We start from the raw sequence: 27137 nt of genomic DNA on the forward strand, positions 1-27137 counted from the left end.
CTACATGTAAACACTCATTTGGGAGTACCAAAACTTCATCACTCTTGGATGTAAAGCTATGGTGTCTTATCATCTTCCTTTTTATAATTCTGCCTCTTTAGTTTTCTTTTCAAAACATGACATTTTTTTTTCATATGCTCCTTTTTGCCACAATAAAAGTATTTAATTTTATCTTTGGACTAACACCTTCATTTGGACTTATTGTGACCTTTTTGTCCTTTACTTTTACTTCTTTATCTACATTCTATAATGAAGTTCTATGTATTTTTGAGCTAGAAGTTTTCCTTATTGTCTCCTTATTGTACACATTATTTTTCACAAGTTCATAAACAATGCATCGTTCAAAAAATAGTTACTAATAGTAATAATAAAAGTTTCTTAATTGTTTGGTAGTTAAGGAAACTTGTATCTCATCATCCATCACCATTTTCACAGCATCTAATTGATTTATCACATTCTTTAAGAAACATTCAAGTGATCTGCCATTGGAATTTCTACATTTTTAGCTTCATCATGTATGTTCACTAACTTCTTTAGTAAAAAGATTTTGTTCCCAACAATTTTTGTTCAAGTATCAACTCCTACTTCTTTTATAGAACATAGACACTTGTTTCATTTCACACATGATGGTGTGAGATTGTACTAATATAATACCTAAAATAGGCAATTGCTTTTTTCCTCATCTTTTTCCATGAGATATCCTAGGTTCTAGTTTCTTCACACTTGAGAGTATTTGTTTAATTGCCCAAATTGTGGGCTTAAGAAACTTTGATGGGCAGAAACCATATAGGCCTAGCCCAAAAATATGGGGATTGATTAGTTTAAGCCTCATGATATGCAACTTTGGTTGAAGAGTAACTGACGCCCTCAAATTCTAAGTTTTCACTTCAGTTGTTGGATTAATTGATTATTCTAATTCATATGCCTTCCTCGTGTCTTTATTATATAAATGCTATAAAAAAATTTGTGATATTATTAATTGAGATTCTGACATATGCTGCAAATGGGATGATGTCTTGTTCTCGGTATGCAGAAAGCAAGGAAATTATGGCAGCAGACTAGTCCACATGACATGATTTGTTAAGCAAATGAATATGATATACATACATATAACATGTCTTTGTGATTTGGATTGGTTTCTGGAATTGGGAAAGCGGATTAGAATTAGGCCCCGCTGTGCCAATCTCGCGGCCCTCGCCCACTCCACTTGTCCTGTCCTAGATTCCGTCTTCCTTTTTTTTTTTTTTTTTTTATCTAATTCTTCTGCTTACCAACTGTCTTGTCTCTCAATAGATGTAGTCCTCCCATGTTGATGGCCCAATGGCTCATGCCTGGGAATCAATTCTAATTCTGGTCCTGCTGCTCCAGCATTAGTTTTATTCTCTACTTTTGTAGGATTATTAAAGTAAAATGGAAGGCATAGGGGAAGGGGAAGGGGAAGGGGAAGGCGCGTAGACAAATCATAAATAAAGTGAAACTGAAGGGGGGAGAGGGATGAAGATAACGGCTCTTCTGGTAATGAAATGGCAAGGCGATTCCATTGATCCTGTGATCCTGGCCAACGCATGCGATGTGAGCCAATTCGGCTATTTCCAGAGGAGTGGTGCCAAGGAATTCATTGTGTTCGTGGGACGAACAGTGGCCAAACGAACCCCACCTGCCCAGCGCCAATCTGTCCAGCATCAAGGTCGCACCTTCATTTTTTTAGCTTTCCATGCTTCTCTTTCTTTTTTGACATAATTCTTATTTTGTTTGTTTTAGAATACAAGGTTCATTCTTACAACAGAAATGGCCTCTGCGCTTTGGGCTTTATGGATGACAACTACCCTGTGCGAAGTGCCTTTTCTCTTCTCAACAAGGTATCATATGTTAAAACCTCCAAATTCTCTCTGCACTCTGTTTACTGTTTGCTCGGTGTACTTCAAACTCCAAAACATTGCAGCATCTTTATCAGTTTCTGGCTATTATGTACCGAGTCCTTTGGTTCTACAAAATTGTCTTCTAATGGTATAAAATGGGTTGCATTAGATTGTCAGTCATCCCAAACCCAGCCCTTTTACACCATAATTCAGCCGATGACCTCTAATAATTGGAGATTAACCCAGATCAAATTCACTTCACTTAGCATAATATTGGCAACCCTGGGTGGGAAAAATCAAGTTTTGAATCATGCTGCTTGGTTTGATTAGGCTAGGTCTGCATTTTTAGATTCCTTCATATGGCAAATTGATAATAAAACAAACAAAAAGTTGATCCTTCCATGTGAAACTTTAAAAGCACCAACTCAGAGTACTGCAAATTTTGAATTTTTTACCACTTGAAGAATAACTTTAAAATCAGCAACAGAAACATACTAAAAAGTATCTGAATAGTCTTTTTTTGGAGGGCTTAAATAAAGGATGTTGACATTTTTTCGTTGAGAAAAGGACCACTTTCTTTTCTAGGAATTTGCTGAAATCTAGAAATTGTTAGTATAGATTGATGACTAAACTTAGTCTAACAGAAACAAAGCAACATTTTTTGGCAGGTATTAGAAGAGTATCAGAAGAATTTTGGGGATTCTTGGAGGAATGCTCAGGCAGATGTCACTCAACCATGGCCTTATCTAAATGAAGCTCTAACCAAATTTCAGGTACTTTTCTGTCTTGTTAAGAAATTTTTATTCAGTTTCTTCTGTTGCTTTCTTTAAAATATTCTACTGGGTGTCGATAAGATTTTAAGCTTCAATTTCTTGGCTAAATATGATCTGTTTGCACAAATTTCTTCTTCAGGACCCTGCAGAGGCTGATAAGTTGCTGAAAATTCAGAGGGATTTGGATGAGACCAAAATTATCCTTGTGAGTGCTGAAATTGTGCAAGATTTTACTTGTAATGCATTCTGCCGCCTCCCCATTACTCTTCTACTATTCCCTTGTGCTTTTGCCCCCTACTTTGATTTTCTCCAAGATAAGTTTTTATCCTTCTTCCAATTCATATATTCCTTGGCCTGTTCAGTACTTAGAAAGAAAAAAAAAATTGTCTTTGTGGGCAATAAAGAAGTTATGTGACTGGGTCTGTATGACTACCATTAAAATGAATCTATACTTGCTGAATTTATGTTGGATACTGCATGCTAATTTTTGTAACACTTCTGATTGGACTAAAAACAACACTTCATATAGCTTAAATTTAAAATGCCCATTTGATTAATCTGGCTGCGGGTAAAGATTCATAAATCAGAAGAAGCTAATTCTGATTTTTAAGTTAATTATGCCCGGGAATTTGTTTTCAACTCTGGTTGTTGCTATATCTGTCAGTGACTCCCTATTTTAGTGGATTCATATAAATGCATTACCAGTGCCTAACATTAATGTAAGAGATGACAAACTAGACATAGAAAATATACAAACAAATACAAAAAAAGGAATGTACTAATTGATTAAAAAATTAGTACATTTATATTCATGGGAGATTGAACAGCACCGTAAGTTAGGGCGTCCTGTGTAGGACACTTTCATCTGTATTAGTTCCCAGCAACCATGTCAGTTTCCAGTACTTTAAATTCCTTTATGTTACATATATGATAAACATATGTTTATGCATATATCAAGTGAACCTAGCAGTTGAACCAGTGAACATCTCCCTAACTCACCTGTGTCCTTTCCTGGTTTGATAACCATAAAACATGGGAATAGAACTGGGAAGGAAACATATAGATTTGTTTTTGCTTCTTCCACATGGATTTGCTTTTTCATCTGCCATATAGAGTTTCTTGGTTCAATTTGTATGCAACGTCACATATTTACTTCTAGCAATGAACTCTCCATCTTTGAAACCGTGTAAATTCAATTTTCCCCTTTTAGACAATTTAGCAGCACCAACCAATCAAATACGGCTGGACCTGTTAATAACAGTTTTAAAATATCCTTTGTGTCATTCATGATTGTTTCCCACCCTTGATTTTTCTGGCCATATTTTGTGGGGCATATTGCTTAGCTGTGCAGTAGACCGATAATTCATGTAAATTCTGCAAATCTATGTAGATAAAAATGATGGGAGGAAAAATCTAAAAGGTTTGCCTTCATTTTGGATCATCTTCCAAATGTGGAAGATGCTTGGTAGTTCAACTGACAAAATGTATTACAATGTGGGTGCAAGTTCCTGATGAGATTGAACACCTCCTTCATTTGCTTGCATATAAATTTAGAAGGGATCAATGTTTAAAAAGTACTTGTTTTGATCAGGAATATCAGTTGCAGAATTGAAATGTTCTGCTGACTTTTTCTGTTTTCTTATCTTACTGATACAGCACATGACCATTGATAGTGTTCTGGCCCGAGGGGAGAAATTAGACAGTTTGGTGGAAAAGAGTTCTGATCTGAGCATGGCCTCCCAGGCATGTAAAGCTTACTTACCATGCATCTGCAAGTCTACATTTGGGCATGAAACACTTAGAAATCTAGACATGCATCAGTAGATTTCCATTTTCCCATAACTTAAAATGTATGAAATAACATAAACAAATAGCAATAAATTTGAAATTATTTTTTATTGGAGAAAGTCATGTAAAAATCAATTAATTTTTTTAAAGTAGCTTCATAGACTCTACTTAAGACATTGCACTGTTATATCATATGGAATTTTATTTGTTGTTGTTCATGTATACAAACTCATGGCTACGTATTTTTCACTCAAGACATTACATACTTATCATGTATGCTTTTCATTTATTCTGTTCATATTTTAGATGATGCATCATTGTGTTTGCAAAATTTCATTTAAATTTTCTATGATTAGTATTAATATCCATCATTTTCTTAAGACCAGAATCGATATCAAGACTACTTGTTTCTGAGCCTTTGCTACCCTTGTCAGTATTGAGATTAAGACCTTGTTTGTACTATCTATGGCCATGTAGATACTAATATAGGAGCCCATTTTTTAGTTTTGGGGAACTTGATGTCTTATCCTCTTAGATCTCCCACACACAAAAATGATTTACATACAAAATAAAATTATCAATTGTTTGTAAAGAAGTGAATAAGACAATGAGAGTTTTGATATTGATGGATAATGTGTCCAGTTTACTTTGAAATGCAGGGTAAAAAAATGATGTCAAGTGAGTTTGTATAAACTTATGAAATATCATGACTCTTTGTTTGGAATGTTTTACTGTCCAAATGGCAAAAGTTGATTGCTAATATGGCAAGTGTGTGTTGGGGGTGGAGCTAGGGGAGGGAAGAGGTCATACTAACTAGGTGCACCCTGGGCCTCTGTGCCACGTTAACCTGACTAACTGAATTGTTCTCTGGTAACTGAGTGTGTGCCTTGGTACTCTTGGAAGAATATAGCATACATTGTGAATCCTTTTCTACTGTTCTTGTGATGCCCAGGCACACACTAGCACAGAAGTACTTATCTGTTGACATAGGTATAGAATTTGAACTTCTCTGCTGTCAGACTGACCTGATAGTGGCGCTGGAAGCAGATGTTCTACAGGCAGGCAAGGAAAACCAACCAGTGCTGCACCATATTATAGGTCTCCAGGAGGAGGATGAGAGCAAAGGTTTGGCAGTTCATGGAGGAAATTTTCTTGGCAAAAGCTATTGACTTTGCCTTCATGATGTAATGATAACAGGTGATATTTATGGTGGTTGTAATGTCTACACATCATGTGAAATGGAATCGTGTCTCTGATCACATACATACCGTTTGTCAAATATCTCACTTTCATGAAGGAGTGTATGATCCTAGGCTCCTAGCTAATATATCTATGTAGCTGCTTCCCTCTTGTTTCTGGGTCTGCTTCTCTTGCCTCTGTTTTTTGCTTGTGCAATTCTTTTCCAAGTTTTTTGTTTGACATAGTGCATGAATGCTGACAGTTTAGTAGTATGTTCAGTTTGTACGTTTAAACAAGCAACTGATTTGTTCCTTTTCTTAGCCTCTTTAAGATCTCCAGCTTCATACATCAGCATTAGATGCTTGGTCGAGAAGCAGCAGAGATGTCAAAATTTCTGGCGGTTCCACCCCTTTCATTGGGTTGGCAAACTTCATGTCTTTGAAAATCATTTTGAGACCTGTTCAAATATTTATCAAGTGGCTGCACCTATTTGATTAGGGTGAGGAACTTGAGACTAGCCAATTCAATGAACTCTCCTGGTTGAAAATGGTGTGGTTATGTTTTCATCTCAACATCTTAGTAGCTGTTGCGATGGAAACAAAAGAAAAAAAATCATAGATCTGCATCTTCCCCGTCATTCTTGGAAGCACACACAACACAAAGATCACAATCCCTTCAGTTATTGACAATGCAGCAACAAGTGATCAGTATCTGAATAAAAGCTTCCTCCATATGCATGATTTGGAGTTCGTAAGTTCTGCCCACATTCTGTTTGGATGGAATGTTTCTTTTCTTGTGCTTTGCCACATGCCAAAGAGTTTGATCCCAGCTTCACCTCATATGATTTTGACTGCTTCGATGTCCCTTGTGCAGGTAAAAGGATATAATCATTTAATCATAGATCCAGAGTTATGCGGTAAAGTATAATTCAAGATCCAGCAGCCATTTCTTCTCATCAGTTGTCAGTGTTTAAAGATCACCCACCTCATACGAAGCATATACTAACTAGGTCTTCTGGCAATTGCAAACATGTGAACGCGATTGTTACAGTAAGAGCAAAGAATAAATCCCCATTTTTCCTGAACTCAATTCCACATGGTTTAAGAAACAAGGGAACATAAATTAAGAATAAGTTCCACAGCTGAGTTCTATGTGTTCAAAGAAGCTAGTGACTAGTACGTCTAAACTATTCCAAGGAAAGAGTCGAAACCACCACAATCTATATTAACAGTTTGAAGTCACTTGAAGAGTTAAAAGAGCAGCGTATCAAAGCTAGCCTGTCGCCTATGATTGTTACACTTTACTCAAAGGAACAGAGATCCTTAACAGATAAATCTGGGAAGGAAAGATGACCATACCACATCTGCCTGATTCGAAGATCGAAACTCTTTTTAACTCCAGAAGGTTATATAGGTGACACTTCTGAACAAATCAAGCAAAAATAGGACATAGAGTTAAAAGTCACATATGAAGCAAAGAAGACCTTTGCGACTGTACAAACGAATTGAAAATGATGACACAAAACATTTTTGTTTAACTCAGAAAATGCCACTGGAGGATGGTGATGCAATGGAAAATATTAAACTAAAGAGTCTGTTTGGCAATAATTCCAGGCAGCAATTTTAGGCATCGTTTTTAAGTGTTTTTGACAAAAACTTAGATCTTTGACAAAATTTTAAAAATCTGAAAAAACACTTAACAGTATTTTTTGAAGAAACACCTTGATACGTATTTCTCCTAAAAATACTTCTACTAAAAAAAACATTTCTACTAAAAATACTTTGACACTCTAAATTAAAAGCAAAACCTCTTAATAGAGATTTTTGCATCATAGGCACCGAGAATTCCAATCAAGCCCTCCAGGCCCTCATTGCTATCTGTCCCTTTATCCCTGGTAATCACGACAAAGGAAGAACGGCTTTCTATTATTATCACCTCAATTTAAGTAGTCAGTCACCATGGGGCCAGCTTCTCCAAAACCCACCGTCAGCTGAAGACCATCCTGGATATGTTAAAGGTAAAAGGAACCTTATTACCCCAGTCAAGAGACCCACTCACCCAGAGGAAGAGGATGTGAAGACATATTTCTATAACAAAAATTATTTACTCCAACACCTTCATTTAGAGATTGAAAATCCTTCACGGATTGCTGTCACGAGTGTTTGAGATGTACTGACTTGTTAAGAATAGCAAGAAAAAGAGGCAACGAGAAATGAACAAAATCTTGAATTCGTTTCGGGATCCAAAAAATTTAACTTTACAATCTTCACAGAATGAATTTGGTAATATAAAGAACATGGGAGGGGAAAAACTCCATAAATTGAACAATTTTCAACACCAGATCCACTGCTGCAGGGAATCAAGGAACTCTTAATTGTCTTTGTCAAAACTTGCCAATGAAATTAATGTGTGTATTTGCACATGATCTCCCATCCAATGCAAGAATGAAATCTATCTTTCCCCAACTGTTCTTGGTATTTTTAACTTCAATTAGAATCCATGCTCCAGAAAAAGTACATTGGATAAAACTGAGGGGACAATGGCTTTAAGTATGCTAATACTTTAATTGGCTTTAGGCAATATTTTTCTTTCTCGAAAGGAATCCCTCAAAAGTGTAGTCTCTGGGAACTAGCCTCTCACATTGAACAATTATTAATGCCAGAGTGCCCAAAAACATTGCATTCATATCCCTTGCACTCAGAGAAAAATCAAAGCTTTATGTTCAGAAACCCCATGATTTGAAAAGTCCTTCAAGCAATCAAGAATCGTCTCAAGGATAAGGATGGCAATAGCAGCAGCAGCAACAACACAACAACAGAAACAGAGAGAGAGGGGGAATGGATGTATCAGTCTGCAAATGAGGGAATATCTATATGGGGATTGCATTCCTTGGAATAGAAATCGTTCTTCTCAATCAGAACTTTCAAATGCTCATAAGTAAATGCTGGGTTGTTGGGGTCGCTTGTCTGAGAATTAGCAGGTGATTCCATAGTCTGTGGCTGCTTGAAACAAAGGAAACAACCCACAAAACCCTCCCTCTTACCTGAAAAACTTGCAGAAGAAGAACTCGATCTGGACCTTTTTCTCCCAGAATAAACCAGCTGTTTCTTGGCTTTTCTGAATGGAAATAAAACCACCTGCTTCGCCTTTCCGAGATTCCTTCCGCACCCATATCCTCTCCGATTCTTCCCATCATCCCTGCTCCTAACACCCTCATCATCCTCATCGCCATCGTCGCCATCGCCACTGCCACCACCACCGCCGCCGCCCCCACCGCGAAAGTTGGATCTCTCCTTACCAGACTTGGACATATCTATTAATTGGAAACAAAATTTATTCACAGATACACGAAAGGAGGAGGATAGGGAGACGAAGGATTTGATTTAGGTTTTGGGTTTGGGAGTTTGGATTTTGGATTTACCATGCAAAACTGAGATTTGGCATTGAATTCAACTCTGATCGACAGATGCAGCAACAGTCGGGCCTTCGGCCAGAGTTGTCGGACCAGACGGGTTACTTTTCAGTACGCTCTTGGCTATTATTGTTCTTTATATTATTAAATTTAGGAAGAAGGCTGGGGAAGCGGATAGATTTGATAATTCTTATGAACTCGTATTTTCATTAGACCAATTTACCCAAATTTTCCAAGTCCATTTATCAAATTTTTATTAGACTAATTTACCATGAATTTTTCAAGTCCGTTTACCAATTGAAAAGTAGTCTTTTTTCTCCGACACTCAAATCAACCTATTTCACAATATTACAATCAAAATTTTTTTTTACAACAAATACAAAATAAACAAATAAAAATTATAATTAATTAAGATATATTTTATGTAATAAAGAATAATATTTATTGTATATTAGATATGTTATGGATATACCAAAAAACCTACAATTATCCAATTTCATAAGAAATTTGAAATTTTGAAAATTTTACTTTATCTTAATGTATTGTAATATTATTATATTTGTATTATAATTATAGCATATTTTTATATAAAAAATTTAATTTTATAATTTTTTTTATACATCATTGAATTACCATCAACAACTTCATGTATTGAAATTACAATAACCTAAAAAAACTAGTTCAGTAAAAAAACGAATTCAATATTTTATCATTTTAGTATATTGTAATATTAATGTTTTTTCATTGTAACTATATTACATTTGTATTGTACTTGTACTTTATAACTAAAGTAATGGTTCTTTTACACAACCTTTCAACTACTAGACATTCAACACATCATACTAAAATAATATTTATACAAATTTCATAATAAAAGACAAAGTCTCATACAAAGGGATTTCAGTTTTCAACGAAAATCAAAATATGTTTATAAATATACAAACAAAATTATCCCAAACAAGCATGAAACAACTGATTTTTTTTTATTTTGTCATGTCAAACAAGTCTCATCAACAAAATTAAAGTGCAAACCTTTTTAATAGAAATCAATAATAATCATATCAAACAACCCACCCGAAAAATAAATTAAAAATAAAAACACATCTTCAATATGACCAAAATAATACAAAAAAAATTTTAAAATAAATAAATAACATTTTACAAAAAAAAAAAATTGTAATTTCTTTCTCAAAACCTCATTCAATATTTTAAATCTAATATTTTAGATCTACATTTATTAAATTTATTAACATTTCATTCATTCAATCCGATTTTTAAATTATTTATTTATTTATTTGCATAAATTGGCTTATTTTTGTTTTTTTTTAATGGATTTCTTGTTAGATTCACATTAAAAAAAAAAAAAAAAAAATTTGTGGAGGTGATTTTAGATCATGACCTGAAGTATTGAAGTTTTTTCCTTTTTTCCTTTTTTCTTCTTCAATACCGACAAGTTATAGTTGGATTAAAGAAGATTTTTTTTTTTTTGCTATAGCTTTTCACTTATTAAAGGTAGTCTTAACATTTAAATAAAATAACGTCTTTTGAAGAATTATCATAATTTCACCGTAATGTTAAAAAAAATTATCAAATTTACTCATCCTTCTGGATAATATTTTTTTCCGTACTAGCCTAAAGGGTAATTTTCCCTTAATTTTATTTCAAGTTACTTCGTCTACGTATCATTGTATCCGACACGCGTTGTGCACCCATGGTTCCACTTCCAAGCACACCCCTCCACACATCCTAAGCGTTTAAAACCCCACGTGAATTTGATTTGGACCTTTGCGGTTAAGAATGGTTCCACCTTCATCTGTCGAGACTACCACTAAAATCGATCATATTGTTTTGATGAGGCAGAGCTATGCAGAAAACTGGTCTCATCACTTGAATGTATGCCTAAATCAACACAGACAAACTTCAAAGCAAATTTCATCTGTCGCATCACTTTAATGTATGCCTAAATCAACACGCAATCTTCAAAGCAAATTTCTTGCAAGGGCACATACTTGGTATGTGTACCACCAATTATTTTATTATTTTATTACTTTATTAAGTGTGTAATTCATTTCTTATTATTTTATATTTGAGTTTTTTATTTTGTATGTTAGTTTAATTGTTTTATATCTTGATATAATATTCAAAATTTTAAACTTCTTCTTCCCATGTCTTTTGCAGCAACCAGTCAGATGGATAATGAGGGATCTTTATGTCTTAATGTGAAAAAGAACAATGACTCTTCCCCTGGCAGAGCCTCAGCAAACCACAACCCCGGGAACGTATCTTCTACTCAAGTGAAGTTTTATTGGTGAGTGGCAGCCACACGTTAATTGACGGGGAAAAGGCCATCTTGCTCTTCAAGTTTGTTGTTTCGTGATATACATATAGAATCATAGATAAGTAACTCAAAAGACTAATGGGATTCCCTATGCACGAATCATATCAAATACAGAGCTGTGTTTGACTGGAAGCTCGTATTCCTGCTACTGTATTTTTAAGGGAGCTTATTTTTTGATCTCCTTTCTCTCTTTGGTTAAAGCAAACATTTACGGTCAAAATAGATAGCTGCCAACGAGTAATCACGTGTCAATCGGGATCGGACAGCCTAACATGACTGACCCAGCATTCTCCCACGATTGTGCAAAGAGCTACACTAAAGTTTCCAAGAAGGAAACTCTGTGAGCTTGCCCAAATTATCAAATTTCAAGGAGACAAGTATGTTAATAATTAGGCCTTCATGATACTTCATTAGCCATAGCCCACATCATAAATGAGAGATACTGGCATTTCAGTTGAGGGTGCCTTTTGTTTTTTTAATTGAATGGGGAACCATACATGTGGTCCTCTAGTTCCCTACACCCTTCAAAGTGTTGATTGTTCTGACGACTGAATTACAGCTTCCATGGTTGGAAGAATATGTTCCTCATATTATGTTCAAAAAATACAGGGTGGTTTCAGGGGAAAGAGTAAAGCCAGTGAAGGAAACCGAATAAGTTTATTTATCTTTCCATTCTAAACAAATGATTTCGCTAAAAACAACTTTATTTTCTATAAAGAGAGATGTCACTCTTTCTACATTTAACAGAGGAATGAGAAAGAACTGGAAGTCCCCACTGAGAAGAGAAGATGATCGTGGGGCACATACCATCCACCATCATTCGATTCACAATATCAGTGTAGATCCGCACAACCCTTCTTGGAAATAAAACTACAGAAAATCCCTTCAATATTAATTTTCTTGACCTTGATAGCCGAAGGCCCTTTAGCCTTCCATTCATTTTCTTCACCCAACTCCTTCTAGGCCTTGCCGCCTTCACACCATCAGTGGTTAGCCTCTCATAGCGACTTCTCAAGCGTCCCTCTGCAAGCTCTTGGAAACCCATCTGCAGCATCGAGGAGTGAGTCAAGAACAGAAACCGAAAAAAATGCTGAGTTTGAAGTATTTTTAGTGACTAAACCGAACTCTATGTATACAATATATAGAGAGAGAAGCAAAGCTATGTTAAGAGGAGATAATGAATGTAAAAAGGCAAATGGCGAATCTGATTCTATTTAGTACTTCGAATTGCATAATAGTCAAAGAAAGAGACGACCATTGCCTACTTTATTCCTCAAAACACATGCTTAACATCATAGTTTAACGCAATATACTCTGCACTGGGGAAGAGAGAGAGGGAGATGTTGCCTTCTAGCTCTCCTTTCAACACATGGCTAACATCATGCATATTAACGAACTCAGTAATTGCTTTCGCTCTCCATTTCTTTCTCTCTCACACACAATTCCATTTTTGTGACAGTGTGATTAGTAAATGATGAGAGGAATAATGGAGGCATGTGCAATGATTGATGTCCATGTTAAGACACAAATGAAGGCAATGATTTGACGAGGCAAAAGAATTTATGTGGTTGTAATCTTTCATCAAAGGCAGATCCACTGGTTTCTTATTTTATTGGACAGGGTTTTGTAGTTTCTAATCAGGTCAAGCCTTTGAATCACTGGACCAATTTGTCCTGAGTAGCTAATAATTGTTCAGTCGAGGCACACACGGCTGTGCCTTGACTAGTTAATCACCATTGATGGGCCCTGTCTACAAGTTTCTCTGATGCCAAACATCGTTCTGATCAGAGTCAGATGCCAACCTGTCATTAGTGCTTCAAGATATTCGCCTTATGAAGGAAAACCCAATGGAATAGTAAGTGATCATGTGATTGATTGTACTAGCTGAATCTAGCTTTGACCAAACTGCTAGTGAATTCTCTTTCTTCTCAAATGTTGCTTGTTTAATTGAATCCTGTTGCCAGTGAGAAGGTAGAAAAGGAAACAGTTACGTAATATGATACAGAAAGAAATATTGCAAAGACAGAACCTTTTTTTGTTAGTTGTTCCTCATTCAAGGAATCGGCCACAGGGAACATTTCACCACTTAACAATTTGAAGACTGAATTGAAAAAGAAATTAAATGAGAGAACATGTCAGAAACAGATAGAAAGCGTCATGAAGAAGAGAAATCACAAGAAAGAATTAATAGATTCTCTATTTAAATGTTGCAGAGCATTAGAAAACACGTTTAAATATATACATATATATGGTGAACACAACAGTTGGGAGAATTTTATAGGCTACTATGGTTCAACAGTGGTATCTGGTGCATAAATCTTTCAATAATATTTAGCAAATTATATTATAATATATTGATTTAGGTTGTATATTTAGAGTCCAGTAGTTAAACTGGTTACCAAGTCATCGAGAGCAAGTTTCCAAACTTTTGAATGGGATTACTCATGCTTCTGATTTTCCTCAAAAAGTTTTGAGTGACAAAAGGATGCAGCAAGATGAACAAACAGCATGCAGTATGCTGTTTTTTCTTAGTCCTCGGTATAAGTTAGTGCAAGTGGACGGTATTAACTAGATTACACCGTAAGACTTGTGTCCTCCAAATCTAGAAAAGGGGAAAAGATATAGAAAGAGAAAAGTGGTAAAGTCGGTCAAAGGACAGGGTGTATTGGGGCTTCCAATGCAAAGGAAATATCAGAAATGTTTGGTAGTACCATCTGTAAAATAAGAAGAAAGGGAGAATAAAGAAAGGGGAAGCAGAAGAGGGTATCCTCATTAATCATTAATGATCTCCTACCCAAATCTTGAGAGAATCTCATCACAGGCTAAGAATCAGTAGCTGTGACCATTCTCTTCTAGCTACTGTCTAGCAAAACAACTATTGTAGTATGTGGCTCATATTAGTGAGTGAAAGACATATATGAAAAAAAATTGACAAATACCGGAATAGAGCAAAACGGAACGAGGAAAGCATACAAGGGTATTTTTGGAATTTCAATATCTAAGGATTAGTATAAATACCATTTTATGTAACCCTAATTAATATATAGTGAAAATCTTCATTTCTGTTCCGTGGACGTAGGCAATCCATCGAACCACGTTAAATTTATGTATTTTCTTTTGTTTTTCTCTAATTTGGTTCCCGGTAAATACTAAGGAAAGAAAAAAAATGTAAAGAAAATGATTTTTTTCATGTTTAGTTGTCCTATAAAAAATATAAAAGAAAATAAAATATAATTAAAACTAATTAAAAACTTATGTATTTTTAAATTATTTAATCTTTATATTGATGAGTTAAAATAAATAAAATGAGTTTGAAGCAACAAAAAAAATAATTTATCGACTTTTAATCTATTTTTTTATTTTCCTTTATTTTTTCTTTTTTTCTACTTTTTCTTTGTATTTTCTTTCCCTTACATTTTCCCTCAAATTTTCTGGGAACCAAACATAACGTAATTTCTTCACCAAGAATTGTTGCAAGAAAATTAAAAACAACAAATCAGGACTCTGAACACTTGCTTGCTTCCTAAACACTTGACTTTCTGTTAAGTTGGAATGATCGAATGACTCAGCCAAGCTCCATATTGATAGAAGTCCTTTTCTCCCTTCGCGACACTCTTTCATTCAATCAGCCTTGTAATCTTAAAAGAGGAACTGTGGACCCCGCATTTCGGCTCAATGCGTTTCCCACTCGATGGCGAGCTCGATTTTTATTTTGAAAAATTGATTTTTATTGATTATTTGAAAATGACTTGGAGTCGCCACTTATTTTTGTTTTATTTTTAAAGGGTAAACAAAATAAGAAAGAAAAACCCTAAGTGTGACTCCTTATTTTGGAAAAGGCGGTCTGCGAAAAATCGGATCGGGTTCGGGGGTCAGGTTACTTATCGGGAAGGTACGGTAAAGACCGTAGCACCCCTCTAAGTCCCTAAAGTCGGGTCTCTACTAATAAAGTGAAGCTGATGTGGCAGTCAACAAGAAAATCGATGAATACTCAAATCGATTATGCACAATATGAGAAGCAAAGCAAGTATAAAGAATGAGCAAAATATGAATAGATGTGTACCTGGGCGGCAATCACGAATGCGCTATCATGAAACATGGTTAGTTAACAATGAACAGATACAATTAAGTGCATATCAAGGAATAAAGTAACTCAATCATGCCTGGAAAACCAATCCACTAATCAATAAATCAATCATGAAATCACATATGTAGGGCCCCCACCAAAACCCGTTTATTTTGTATGAATTAATTCCATAAATTCCATTATTCGGAATTACGGAATTTAATTCATACTTATTTTAAAACATTTTAAAAAATCTAGGAAAATTTGAAAATGGCTTGCCCGAAAGAAAATGGCGGCCAAATTTGATTGAAGATGGAATTTGGATACCTAAAGCTCTAAGGATGAAAATTTTGGAGTTGAGATCATTTAAAAACCTGGATTAGAGGAATTATTTGATAAAAGTGGAATTTGGAAAACTATTTGAAAGAATTTGAAAAAGATTTGAGAAATAGGAGTGTGAAAGATTATTTATAAAAACCAAACAATGATGAAACATAGGGAGGAGGACACGTGTCTCAAAAGTAGCCCATACTAAATGTGTCCATGCACGACCTGATAGGAATGGGGCCCAGTTGACCTGTGCATGCTTGGGCTGCTGATAAACACTTCATATTTAAAGGATGAAGAATGAGATGTTGACCATCAACCGCCTGGTAGGAATTGCACAAGTCATCATCCTTTGGATCTCTAGAACCACTTGAGTACCTTTGCACGCTCTTGCTCTCATCATAGGAAGAAGATAAAACTCCACATTGGCCTCCTAGTGTTTCACTCGTATCAGCGGATTGAACTAAGCATTCCCCTCCATCTGATTTATCTGGTGTTAAGTTACCCAACCACTGACTTCTGTCAATAAGTCCCGAATGAGTAGTGAACACACCCACCATCTTCCTCTTTCCCAAATGGTCCAGGGACAACTTCATTAGAGGACGTTGCTGATGCTGCCCACCTCTGCACTGATTATTAAAGCAAACCGAATTTCAGCAATCCTTCTCCATTTGGCTCATCAGATGCCAGTTCTGCCTCTATAAAGGCTTCTGCTGCAGCCCTTCTTCCCATTGATGGAACCATGGATTCTTGTAACAAACACTTGAACAAACTGGAATTCAGGAAGCAAATAGACCCGGATGGTACTGCCATCTCAAACAATTGCATAGCCCTACCCTTATTTACATGGAGTAGGTCCATGGCATCCAAGTTACTAGGATCACCAATGGCCGAGAGAGGTAAGTTCCTGATGGATAGCTCAGAAGCACCATTCACATCGTCTTCAACCTCACATGTTTGCTGATTTTCAGAAGAAGCAATTGAATAACTTTCAGAAATTCTTTCATTGCTGCCACATAACTCATTGATTCCGTCTGCAGGGCGTTTGAGAGCATTTGACTCATTGGAAGCTTTCTGAATACTTCTATCCTCACTGGTGGACATGGCAGCTTCAGCAACACTGAGCTTGTTTTCAAATGCTGCCAAGTGTTTTCAGCCAAATCCTCTGCGGTCGGTCTAAGTTTAGGATCCTCGAACCCACTGTTGGTTGGACACATATAGAGCCACCCTTCGTCATCAATCATGCCTCTAAAACAAGGGCGCATCAAGACCATCCCAGCCACGTTCTCACCCGTTATTCCGAGCGACCAGACCCAGACCATTAATGTATATGAAAAGTTCGCTCCAGCGCAGCCTCTGATGATGAGAATCTGGCTCAGATTATCGTAGCTGCTTAGCCATGGTTTCGGACCATTTCTGTTTGCATGGGATGCGTCCCACTGAAGCGCTGCCCACTGATCATCATAACTAGCAGGGATTGGGTGCTCCGGCGCTGCCTCCGACGATGAGAATCAGACTCAGATTTGCGTGGCTGTCCAGCCATGGTGTTGGATTTGGAGCCTAAAGAAGGGGACTTGACCAGTGTCGAGCTGACAGCGTGCCGAAGAGAGAGGTCAAAATCAAAAAGCATAATGTGCCCATCTTCCCTTACAAGGGCAGTCTCTGGTTCTAGGTCACTATAAACAAACCCGAGCATGTGAAAGCATTTAAAAGCAAGAAGAACCTCTGCTACACAGAACTTTACAACTTGCTCAGAAAAATGTTTCCCAGGTTGCCTCTGCCTAAGTGTGTGTAAATCACCTCCTGGGTAGAACTCCATCATCAAACAAGAAAATATTTCGGTCTCAAAATGGGTGTATAAGGTTGGAGTGTGCTGAAATTCGTGATCCACCAAAGTCTGACAAACGAGATGGCTGATTCCGGTCCGGGAGATCTGATGGGTATCTTGGCATAGAAGAACTGGTGGAACATCCTCAACAGGGAAATGTCGCACCTTATTCGCTGACGATCCCCTCAAATAAGATATAAGTGGAGTATACATGCTGCCCTGAGCGAAGGAACTTGAAGGAATTAAACCATGTACTGGAAACTGAGAAAAACAATCTTCCCTCACAAGACTAGAGCCTCCAAATTGTTGGCTTGATGGAAGGTGATTTTACAAGAACTTCAATGAATGAGAGCCTTGAGGATGACAGGAAGGGTTGCCTGCTAAACGCGTCCTAGCTAGGTTGGACTCCAGGTCAAGTGTAGACCGGCTTTTGCATGCCTTAGAGAGCCTTCACCCCAATTGAGAGGCCATGGCCTCTATAACCAGTGCTGATGTCGATGTGAACCCATGACGTATTTTTAGAATCTGCACTTGGCTTTTCCCGCCGCAAGTCAGCAAATATATGGAGATTCACTGTTATGACCCCTTTTACTTGCTGTTGCGACAGGGAATAAAACAGGCTTAAAGCAACACCTGGGAATTGTGTGGAGCATAATATAAGCATGCATGGACATCCACACATGGTATGTCTTAATGGAACCCTCGTTTTACTCTTGCTGCTACCAAAGGAGAATGTAGCCTTCATCCCAGTTGAGGTATCAATGCCTTCGCTACCAGTGCAATTGGGGATACCAAGGACCTTTAGTTTCCCAATTGAGATAACGTGTAACTCAACGGCATCTGGGTCCATACCAGCGAAACAGTGATAACAACCCCGCGATCATCGTATTCGGATGCGCCTTGATGAACAGGTCAGTAGCAAAATCCTTCTTAGGCATTGGAGAAGCTACAACATAGACTCACTCCGCTTGAGAGCACGAAAAGCACCATTGTTAACGAGAGGAGCAAAGCCATATAGAATTCAGATCCTATCTCTCTGCTATTGTTACAGGCGGCATAATGACAAAAAAAAAGCATGACGATCATGAGGAGATTGGTCAGGAGGTGTCTGCGAGAAGGTGGGTAGTGGGTATGAAGGATAAGAAGTAAAAGTGATGGAAATGAATGTTGAGGGTGAGTGACAGAGTGTTTGCATGGGGATGAAGACACGTGGTGTTAAAGAGGAACACAGTATGCATGGGGGCATGAAGCAAAGGCTTAGGCGGAAATGGGTATGAATGGCCTAAAAGAAAGAAAAATGGTGGCGGCTAGACATAGGAATTTGTTCAAGTGGGAAATGAGACTAAATATATAGGGAAAGAATGAGGGAAGTGGGTATGAGTGGACTGGCAGAAGGCTTTGGGCCCAGCGCCATTGGATTGGTAATCCTTAGGGCCTCCTGTAACAATTTTGTATGGATCCATATGCAGGAGCGTTACTGGGCCTGTGTGCCCATCCATCTCGATCACTGGTTCTGTTTTAAGAGTCTCCTGACTTTCCCTAATGTCCCATAGCATTGCTTTACCATCTCCACCTTAGAATTCTTTCGGAATTGTCACCAGAAGAGAAGTTTTGTGCCCAGCGACTGTCATCAATTTTACAGGTTTCACATGCCCACAAAGAGTTGCCATTAAAACAATCATATCGCAGAATTTCACACGACCCAGAGATGGCAGGCCATTACCTGCCATGGGACTTTTTCAAGGGACAACTATTTGAGAGTATAATAGATTATATATACTGTCTTGACACCCTCTCAAAGCGCCAACATACCCATTGCCCTTTTTTTCTCCAAGCTCTCTGCATCCCCTCACAACAATGGATACCCTCCTCTCTTTTCCCTGTTCTGTCACCTCAAACTTGCTTCTCAAGTTGCAGAATTCCCCTTGAAAAGACCTGTTCCTTCAATACCACAGGTGGGACATCTCAATATTACAGAGTCATATCTGGTGTTTCATAACCGTGCATGGATGAGTATAACTTCAGTCACGACTCGTCAGTCCCATAATCAAAGAACCATTTGCCCAGCAAGATTCTTTTCAAATGATACGACAACTTTTCTTGTGTTACATGGCAACAGTATCAGGCAACGCATCAACCTAACGACTGCATACACAGGACCTTTTTACCCTGATGAACATGTTACCTTTGTGTCTAGGTGTTCACCAAGCACTCTCCTACCGAAAACAATCCTCTGTAACTCCTTACTTCCAGGTATGGGTACCAGAAACAGGATAGACAGCAAAACGGAGTGCAAGCAATAGGAACAAAATGAATTCATACAAGCCTCATTTCATACATTAATCAATGAGCTCATATGAAGATGGGTGAAATCAAATGAGTACCAAATAAAAATCAAAATGAGGTCATAGGTATCTCATAGAGAAGCTGAAACAGAGCTAAACAGGTCTTCAACAAAAAAAACATCAAACAGAGACATATGAGCATGTTTACTCCCAAACAATCAAAAATCATCCAAGAATCAACAAAAACAAAAGAAGAAAAAAACTTACCGGTTGAAGAGAATGAGAAATCCACAATGAACAAACCTGAAAATAATCGTCTCAGGCTAGGTTGGCCAGAAATCAGCAAGGCAACTTTCCTCTTCAGCTGACCCCCTCTCCGGCTAAATGAATACCCTTCTTGAAGCTCAAAGACCTCTCTGTAAGTCCTTCTCAAACCAAACAGCCTGCTACCTTCCTCAGCTGAAAGGATCTTCTCTCACTTCTCTCAAAAATCCATATCTTCTCCCCCGGAAAAGAAACTCCCTCTCCTGCAAAATATCTCTCAGACTCCCCTCAAAAACTCTCTTCCTTCCTCCAAAATATCTCCCCCCGCTCTCTAGCTCGCTGCTCCTAACTCTCAAAAAGCACCCTGCTCGAATCCTCTGGCCATCCCCTCTAAAAAAAACCAAAACCCAGGCTCCTCTAACTCCAAAAGCTCTCTCTCACGCCTTCCTCTCTGGCCAGAAAACAGCAACCCTAAGCCACCTCCCCCCACCTGCAGCTGGCCTCCCTGCAGAAGACGCTCCCCCTCCAACAAACTCTGAACGTCCTCTGCATCTCTTCCTCCAGGTGTCGCCTCCTGATAGCTCTTCCAAAAGCAATATCTGATTCCATAGCAGCTAATTAAAAGATGCCATGTGGTCTCCTGAGGTTGCGACACTTGGCAAAGCAAGCTGCATGAAAGTGCATGAAACCGAGCCCTAAAATGGGGGTCTACAGGAACGTTTCCTCTTTTTCCATCCCACTGCTTCCCATCCCAAAAATGAGCCATGACACACATACCATCCAAACATATTGTATTTTCTTTACACCACAAACAACACAAAGCCAACAACCAAAAATAAGGTTTTCCTTGGAGAAAGAAAAAAGTTGTGCACTTGGGTAGTACTTTTAAAACCATTTCCTCCCTTAAAATATCAAGTGCTGCGTCCCGGAGTGGCTCCTTCAAGCCTGAAGAGAAACTTATATTGTTGACAAGGGCTTGTCTAATAGCAGTAGTATTATGAGTGCATCCCTTGATCGGAGCATGAGATTTATGTTTTGCAATGGCTCTAATCTCTTGACGAAATGTGTATCACTTGTGAGCCGTTATGAACACAACCTCAGTTCTCCAAAAGCTTGGTGTCACACCCTTGAAAATCACCTTAGATTTTTCACCTGGTGCGCGGTGCTAAGGACCTTTCCTTAGCCAACCTTCTCTCCCAGTCTTCTCAAAACACACACAAACAATAGCAAACCAAAGGAAACAGGGACACAACGAGGTTACAGGAAATCCTTCTCAACTTGTATTAATCTCAACTACAAGATACAAAATTGTTTCCCTGAGTCAGAGAGCAATGCTTACATCCCAAGCATTCAGATACTACTTTCCTTCTCGTCTCTCTCTCTCTCTTCCTACCTCTCAAGGCTGCAAGAGCCCTTTTAAAAGACTCACCCTGCAGTTTTTCCCTTGGTGGTTATGCAACCACCCATAACCGCCCTAAACTGCTTGCACAACCACCCACTACCCAGATGGTGGTCTGCTGAGAAACCACCCACTTGTGGGATCCTCCTAAAAAGGTGCCGTGTGGCTCCCTCTTTCTTGGACACGCAGACGGCCCCTTGCAACACGTGGCATTGCTCATTCCACCTGGACGGAAATTCTCCCTCATTCCACTCTGACGGGTTTCCCTCATTCCACCCGGATAGGAATCCCTCATATCCGGAATTCTGTCCGGCCAGCGTTCTACCTTATCCGGATGTCTCACAGCCGTCATTCTGTCCGGCCGACATCCCATCTTCTCTGAATATCTCACATCTGGCGTCTGTCCGGCTGACGTTCCAACTTCTCCGGATAGACATGTCCGGATCCTTCGGTAACGCCTCTCCAAAGTGCACGCTTGATTTGTCCGCAATCCCCACACTTAGCTCCTGGGGTTTGAACCACCAAACCTCCAGGCTTTCCTTGCTTTCCGCCTAGGCTCTCATGGGTGCAAGGCCTACCCATGAGGCCTATTCCTCCGGGTCTAAATCAAGTGGCTAAGGGGCTGACACTTGGCCAATGTAGCATTGTCTTGGTCAGGTGCTACTTCTGCATGATCCATCAACAGAGATGGAATAGATCACGATAATTATGTTACCACTAACTGGTGAGTATTTGAGGAATGGTTTTGAATACATCTGTGTAGATTTGCAACCAAAACAAGAATGCGAACACATACCTAAGTGCCAAGGTTTTCCCTGCCACAACAACATCTTCAAACTTGTTTCATCTTCTTGACCACCACAATATTTTCAATGTTGTTTCTTCTTATTTGTGTAACATATTGTATGCCATCATGCCAATGAAGTAGAGGCTTGATCAGAACAGCATTCATCCCAATATTTCTAGTTAATATCCCCATTTTCTATTCTAAATCTTTATTTTCTGACCATGTCCATATGTACGTATTAAAAACCATATACACATGCTCACACTGGACAGAAGAGGTATCACCCTTCATCTGGGATGAAAACCCTGTAAATTCTGTTAATTTCCATGAAGGTTAAACAACCTTCTATTTGTATTTTTCCCTTTGCATATATATCCCTACTAGTTTGACCTATAACTAGCAAAGGTTGGTCTTGCATTGTTAGGATTCTAACCTATTGAAGAGGAAACAATTCTTTAATAAAGATTAGTGAAAGTGAAGGATGGATTCCGCATTCAGTCTATTCATTAGGTATTTATAGTTTAGGTAAATTACACATGTCATTTGAGGGGGGTACTTTTAATCCTTTTTCAACTAGTACTTTCTGGTCACATTCTATTTTTGGGTTTATTAGATTGGAAGTTTTTATTTTACCTTTGGATTATCTTTTCAGGTGACACCTACAATAGGACCTACCATATACTATTTTTCAGTTCCCCTTTCAGGTAATGCCTGCAACTCAGCCTACTGCATGCCATCTTTACAATCGGGATGCCCCGGCAACCCAAACTGTCATTTTTCTTATTTAAAAAATAACCTCAATTTCTAGTTTGATAGTGTCTAGTTCTATCAATTTAGATATCGTCGTGGTATGGGTTATTGGCATCTTCAGGAGATGGTAAGATATATATCATTTCTCATTTTTCTGCATTATATGGGATTTGTTAAGCTAACCAAATTCAGTTAGGAAGTTAGCTAACCCGTGTAACTATAACTATGGTCAGTTAGTAACTACAATTAGTTGGTAACCAGAGTTAAATTCTAGAAGTTTTTGATATAAAAACATATGTAAATCAATAAGATGAATGTGAGGAAGGGAAGAACACGTTTTCACTTTTTTAGTTCCAGAATTTTTTAATACTCTGTTTTCTCTTTTTTATACAATGTTTTATGCTACAGTCCTGTTATCTTTATTTTTCTTCAGCAAGACATGGTATCAGAGTTCCATTGACACATGTCCAAAATGGTGACTGATCACATCGATCTCTTTGTACCAGAGATGTCCTCACAAGGACTCCAATCTTCGGCAAGAAACTCGTCGGAAGTTTCGTCAATTCTTACGGGACAAATTTCTTCTACGCTTCATCCGATCTCGGTGAAGCTAGAGAGGAACAATTACACAATATGGCAATCTCAGGTATTACCAGTAGCTAGAGCACATCAACTGGATTAAATTCTCATTGGTAAGCTACCAAGACCTCCAAGATTTTCTCAGTCAACATCAGTTAATTCATCTCAACCTGCATCCAATCTAGAATATGATCAGTGGATGATTTTAGATCAATTCTTGTTGAGTTGGATTCTTGCTTCCATATCTAAAGCCATGTGATTAATTGTCAAACATCAGCCAAAGTATGGAGTGTTCTTGAATTTTTTTTTTTGTCTCGGATTCAAAGGCAAGAACTCTTCAACTACGTTTCATGCTATAATCATTAAAGAAATGTGCTCTAAGCATAAATGATTATGTGCTAAAAATGAGAAACATAGCAGATACGTTCTCTGCCTCAAGAAAACCTGTACCAGATGAAGATTTAATTCTTTACATTTTAGGTGGATTAGGACCAGAATTTGAAACAATTGTTGTGAATATTACATATAGATCTGAGGCAATTTCTCTACAAGAAGTCCATTATCTGCTACAAAGTCATGAAATTTGTCTTGAGAAACTTTCAGCAGCCTCTGTTATTGACATTCCACCAGCAGCACATATTATAGTTGGAGGTGTTCAAAATTCTAACACTAATGATGGACAGTTTAAAGGCTTAAGCAACAGAAATTTTCATCCTAGAAATGTATGTAATCCACAAACTTCAAGAATTGTTTGTCAATTGTGTGGAAAAATGGGACACACTGCTATGAAGTGCTTCTACCGTTTTGATGTGTACTTCCAATCTTCACCACGTGCACAAAATCAATAGTTTCATCTCTTCATCAACCTCAACATCGGTCACCTCCACTGCAACCTCAAATGCAGCCTTAATATTATTCCATAAGGCCACTGGTACCATCACATCCAATTCAGAATTCACACCAACAACATGATTCAACAAACACATCTCCTCATGCCTATATTATTGCTCTGGATCTTGACTCAAACTCTTCATGGTTTGTTGACAGTGGTGCTACTCACCACATGACCATTAATTCCAATACTCTTAATGTCTCTGATCATTACTCTCGCACAGGTAATGTTGTGGTGGGCAATGGACAAACACTAGATAGATCTAATGTTGGTCATACTTCTTTTCCTTCACGTAAATCTTTCAAGTCATTACATCTTACCAATGTACTTCATGTACCTCAGATCACTAAAAATCTTATTAGTGTAGCTAAATTCACTCAAGATAATGATGTTATCCTTGAGTTTGACTCTCATTGTTGTTTTGTTAAGGACAAAAAGTCCAGAGAGATATTACTCCAAGGCAGCCTTAAAGAAGGCCTATATCAGCTAGATATCTCCAAGGTCTCATCTAACCGACAATTTGCAAGTTTCTCTGAAGATACAAATGTGTTCCTATCTCATCTAGCTACTACTCCATCTACTATCAACAAACAACCAGCTGCTCCATTTGTTGGATATAGCCTGCAAGTAAATACAATTGAGTCTACAAGATGTGTAGAAGACAGCAACACGGGTGTTGGACACTTGTGGCATCAAAGACTGGGTCATCCATGTAACAAAACTGTGTCTCTAGTACTTGACAGATTAGGCATTAAGTCTAAGCTCCAAAATGAACTCAGTTTTTGTATTGCTTGTCCTTTAGGCAAGGCAAAACAATTTCCACTCCCTACTACTATTAATAAAACACAAGTTCCATTTGAACTAGTTTTTTTCGAATGTGTGGGGTCCTGCACATACAACTTCATGTGATGGGTACAAATATAACATTGCATTTGTAGATGCTTTTACAAACTATACTTGGATTTATCCCGTGCAACAAAAGTCCCAAGCAACATCAATTGTCTTGCAGTTCATAGCGTTGGTTGATCAACAATTTCCTACCAAACTTAAGTGTCTACAAATAGACTGGGGTGGAGAGTTTATTCCCCTTCAATTTCTTCTGCAGAAGAAAGACATCATCTTCCGTCATCCTTGTCCTCATGTTCATCAATAGAATGGGAAGGTGGAACGAAAGCATAGAACCATTGTAGAAATTGGATTGACTTTATTGGCAAAGTCTCAATTGCCATTTACTTTCTGGTGGCATGCCTTCTCTACAACAACTTAGTTTCTCAATAGACTACCAACTCTGGTTCTCCATAGTAAGACTCCCTATGAACTCTTGTTTAAATCCTCACCTAATTTTTTTTATTCTTGAAGACTTTTGGCTGTGCTTGCTATTCGTATCTCCGACCTTACAAAAACCATAAACTAGAATATCAGTCAACTCAATGCACATTTATTGGATATAGTCTTTCCCATAAAGGATACCTATGTTTGCATCATTCCGGGAAAGTTTACATTTCAAGAAGTGTTATTTTTGATGAAAAAACATTTCCCTATTCATCTCTACCAATGAATGATTCCAGTCCTACTCCACACACTTTCTCCACATATTTCACTATACTTCTTTTACAAACCATGTCACAGACCTCTTCTCATCCTTTCATGTGTCCAACTGCATCAAGACCAGTGTCCCCTTCTATACCCTCACCTCCTATTTCAACTCCTTCTCTTCATCCCATGACTACTCATTCAAAGGTGGGTACATTTAAACCCAAACTACTCTCATACCATATTACATACCTGTCTACTTCCATTTTACCCTCAAACCAACTTCCTACCACTGTTAGTCAAGCATTGAAAAATCCCAACTGGCACACAACTATGGTTGAACAATATCAAGCCTTAGTTCGGAACAATACTTGGACCTTGGTTCCCTTTCATCCGTCCATGAATGTCATAGATAGCAAATGAATTTTTTGTGTCAAATATAATTCTAATGGTACTATCCAACACTAAAAGGCCAGACTAGTAGCCAAAGGGTTTCAACAATATGCAGGTGTGGAATTTACTGATACTTTTAGTCCAATTATCAAAGCTTCTACTATTCGAGTTGTATTTACATTGACTGTAACACATAATTGGGAGATTCGACAAATTGATTTCAACAATGCCTTCCTCAATGGAGAAATTGCAGAAACTATTTATCTTTCCCAACTAGCTGGATTTATTAGCACATCTCATCCCCAACATGTTTGTAAGCTACAAAAAGCGTTATATGGTCTTAAACAGGCACCATGTGCCTACTTCCACAAGCTCAAGGAAGCCCTCCATATCTGGGGGTTCATTTCCTCCACATCATATACATCTCTGTTCATCTACAAGTACAATGGCAATTTTCTTTTGTTGCTAGTCTATGTTGATGATCTACTTATTACAGGCAACAATGCTCCACTTATTCAAACTCTTATTCAGGATCTTCAGAATAGGTTTGCGCTAAAAGACCTGGGTCTTGTGAAAGACTTTCTTGGATTTGAAACTCTTCGCACAACATTTGGTCTTCATCTTACACAGTCAAAATACACGGTTGATTTCCTCACTAGGACTAATATGCATTCAGCTAAACCAG

The 27137-nt window shown here is 37.9% G+C and overlaps 3 protein-coding genes and 1 long non-coding RNA gene across 5 annotated transcripts; 1 reads left to right on the plus strand and 3 right to left on the minus strand.

Annotated features, from left to right (window-relative positions):
• Positions 1 to 1295: 1295 nt before the first annotated feature.
• On the plus strand, positions 1296 to 5911 carry LOC117931386 (VAMP-like protein YKT61). 2 transcript variants are annotated; one of them, XM_034852360.1, is made up of 6 exons: positions 1296 to 1687; positions 1762 to 1859; positions 2528 to 2632; positions 2772 to 2837; positions 4289 to 4375; positions 5440 to 5911. In XM_034852360.1, the coding sequence occupies exons 1-6, from the start codon at positions 1495 to 1497 to the stop codon at positions 5587 to 5589; spliced, it is 699 nt and encodes a 232-aa protein (XP_034708251.1). In that variant the 5' UTR covers positions 1296 to 1494; the 3' UTR covers positions 5590 to 5911. The 2 variants fall into 2 exon arrangements, with proteins under 2 accessions (XP_034708251.1, XP_034708252.1); XM_034852361.1 differs by having other exon boundaries at positions 1298 to 1687; positions 5468 to 5911.
• Positions 5912 to 6065: 154 nt separating this feature from the next.
• Positions 6066 to 7023, minus strand: LOC117931388. The gene is made up of 2 exons (XR_004654035.1): positions 6958 to 7023; positions 6066 to 6463 (listed from the first exon to the last, which is right to left on the minus strand). It is a non-coding gene; the product is annotated as an uncharacterized LOC117931388 (long non-coding RNA).
• A 786-nt stretch (positions 7024 to 7809) lies between these two features.
• LOC117931387 (general transcription factor IIF subunit 1) lies at positions 7810 to 9140 on the minus strand. The gene has a single exon (XM_034852362.1). It carries the CDS (start codon positions 8908 to 8910, stop codon positions 8446 to 8448), a length of 465 nt encoding a protein of 154 aa, XP_034708253.1. The 5' UTR covers positions 8911 to 9140; the 3' UTR covers positions 7810 to 8445.
• A 7995-nt stretch (positions 9141 to 17135) lies between these two features.
• On the minus strand, positions 17136 to 17783 carry LOC117930653 (serine/threonine-protein kinase D6PKL2-like). The gene has a single exon (XM_034851284.1). It carries the CDS (start codon positions 17781 to 17783, stop codon positions 17136 to 17138), a length of 648 nt encoding a protein of 215 aa, XP_034707175.1.
• Positions 17784 to 27137: the final 9354 nt, after the last annotated feature.

The sequence above is a fragment of the Vitis riparia genome, chromosome 14, assembly GCF_004353265.1.
Source record: "Vitis riparia cultivar Riparia Gloire de Montpellier isolate 1030 chromosome 14, EGFV_Vit.rip_1.0, whole genome shotgun sequence".
Lineage (NCBI taxonomy): Eukaryota > Viridiplantae > Streptophyta > Magnoliopsida > Vitales > Vitaceae > Vitis > Vitis riparia.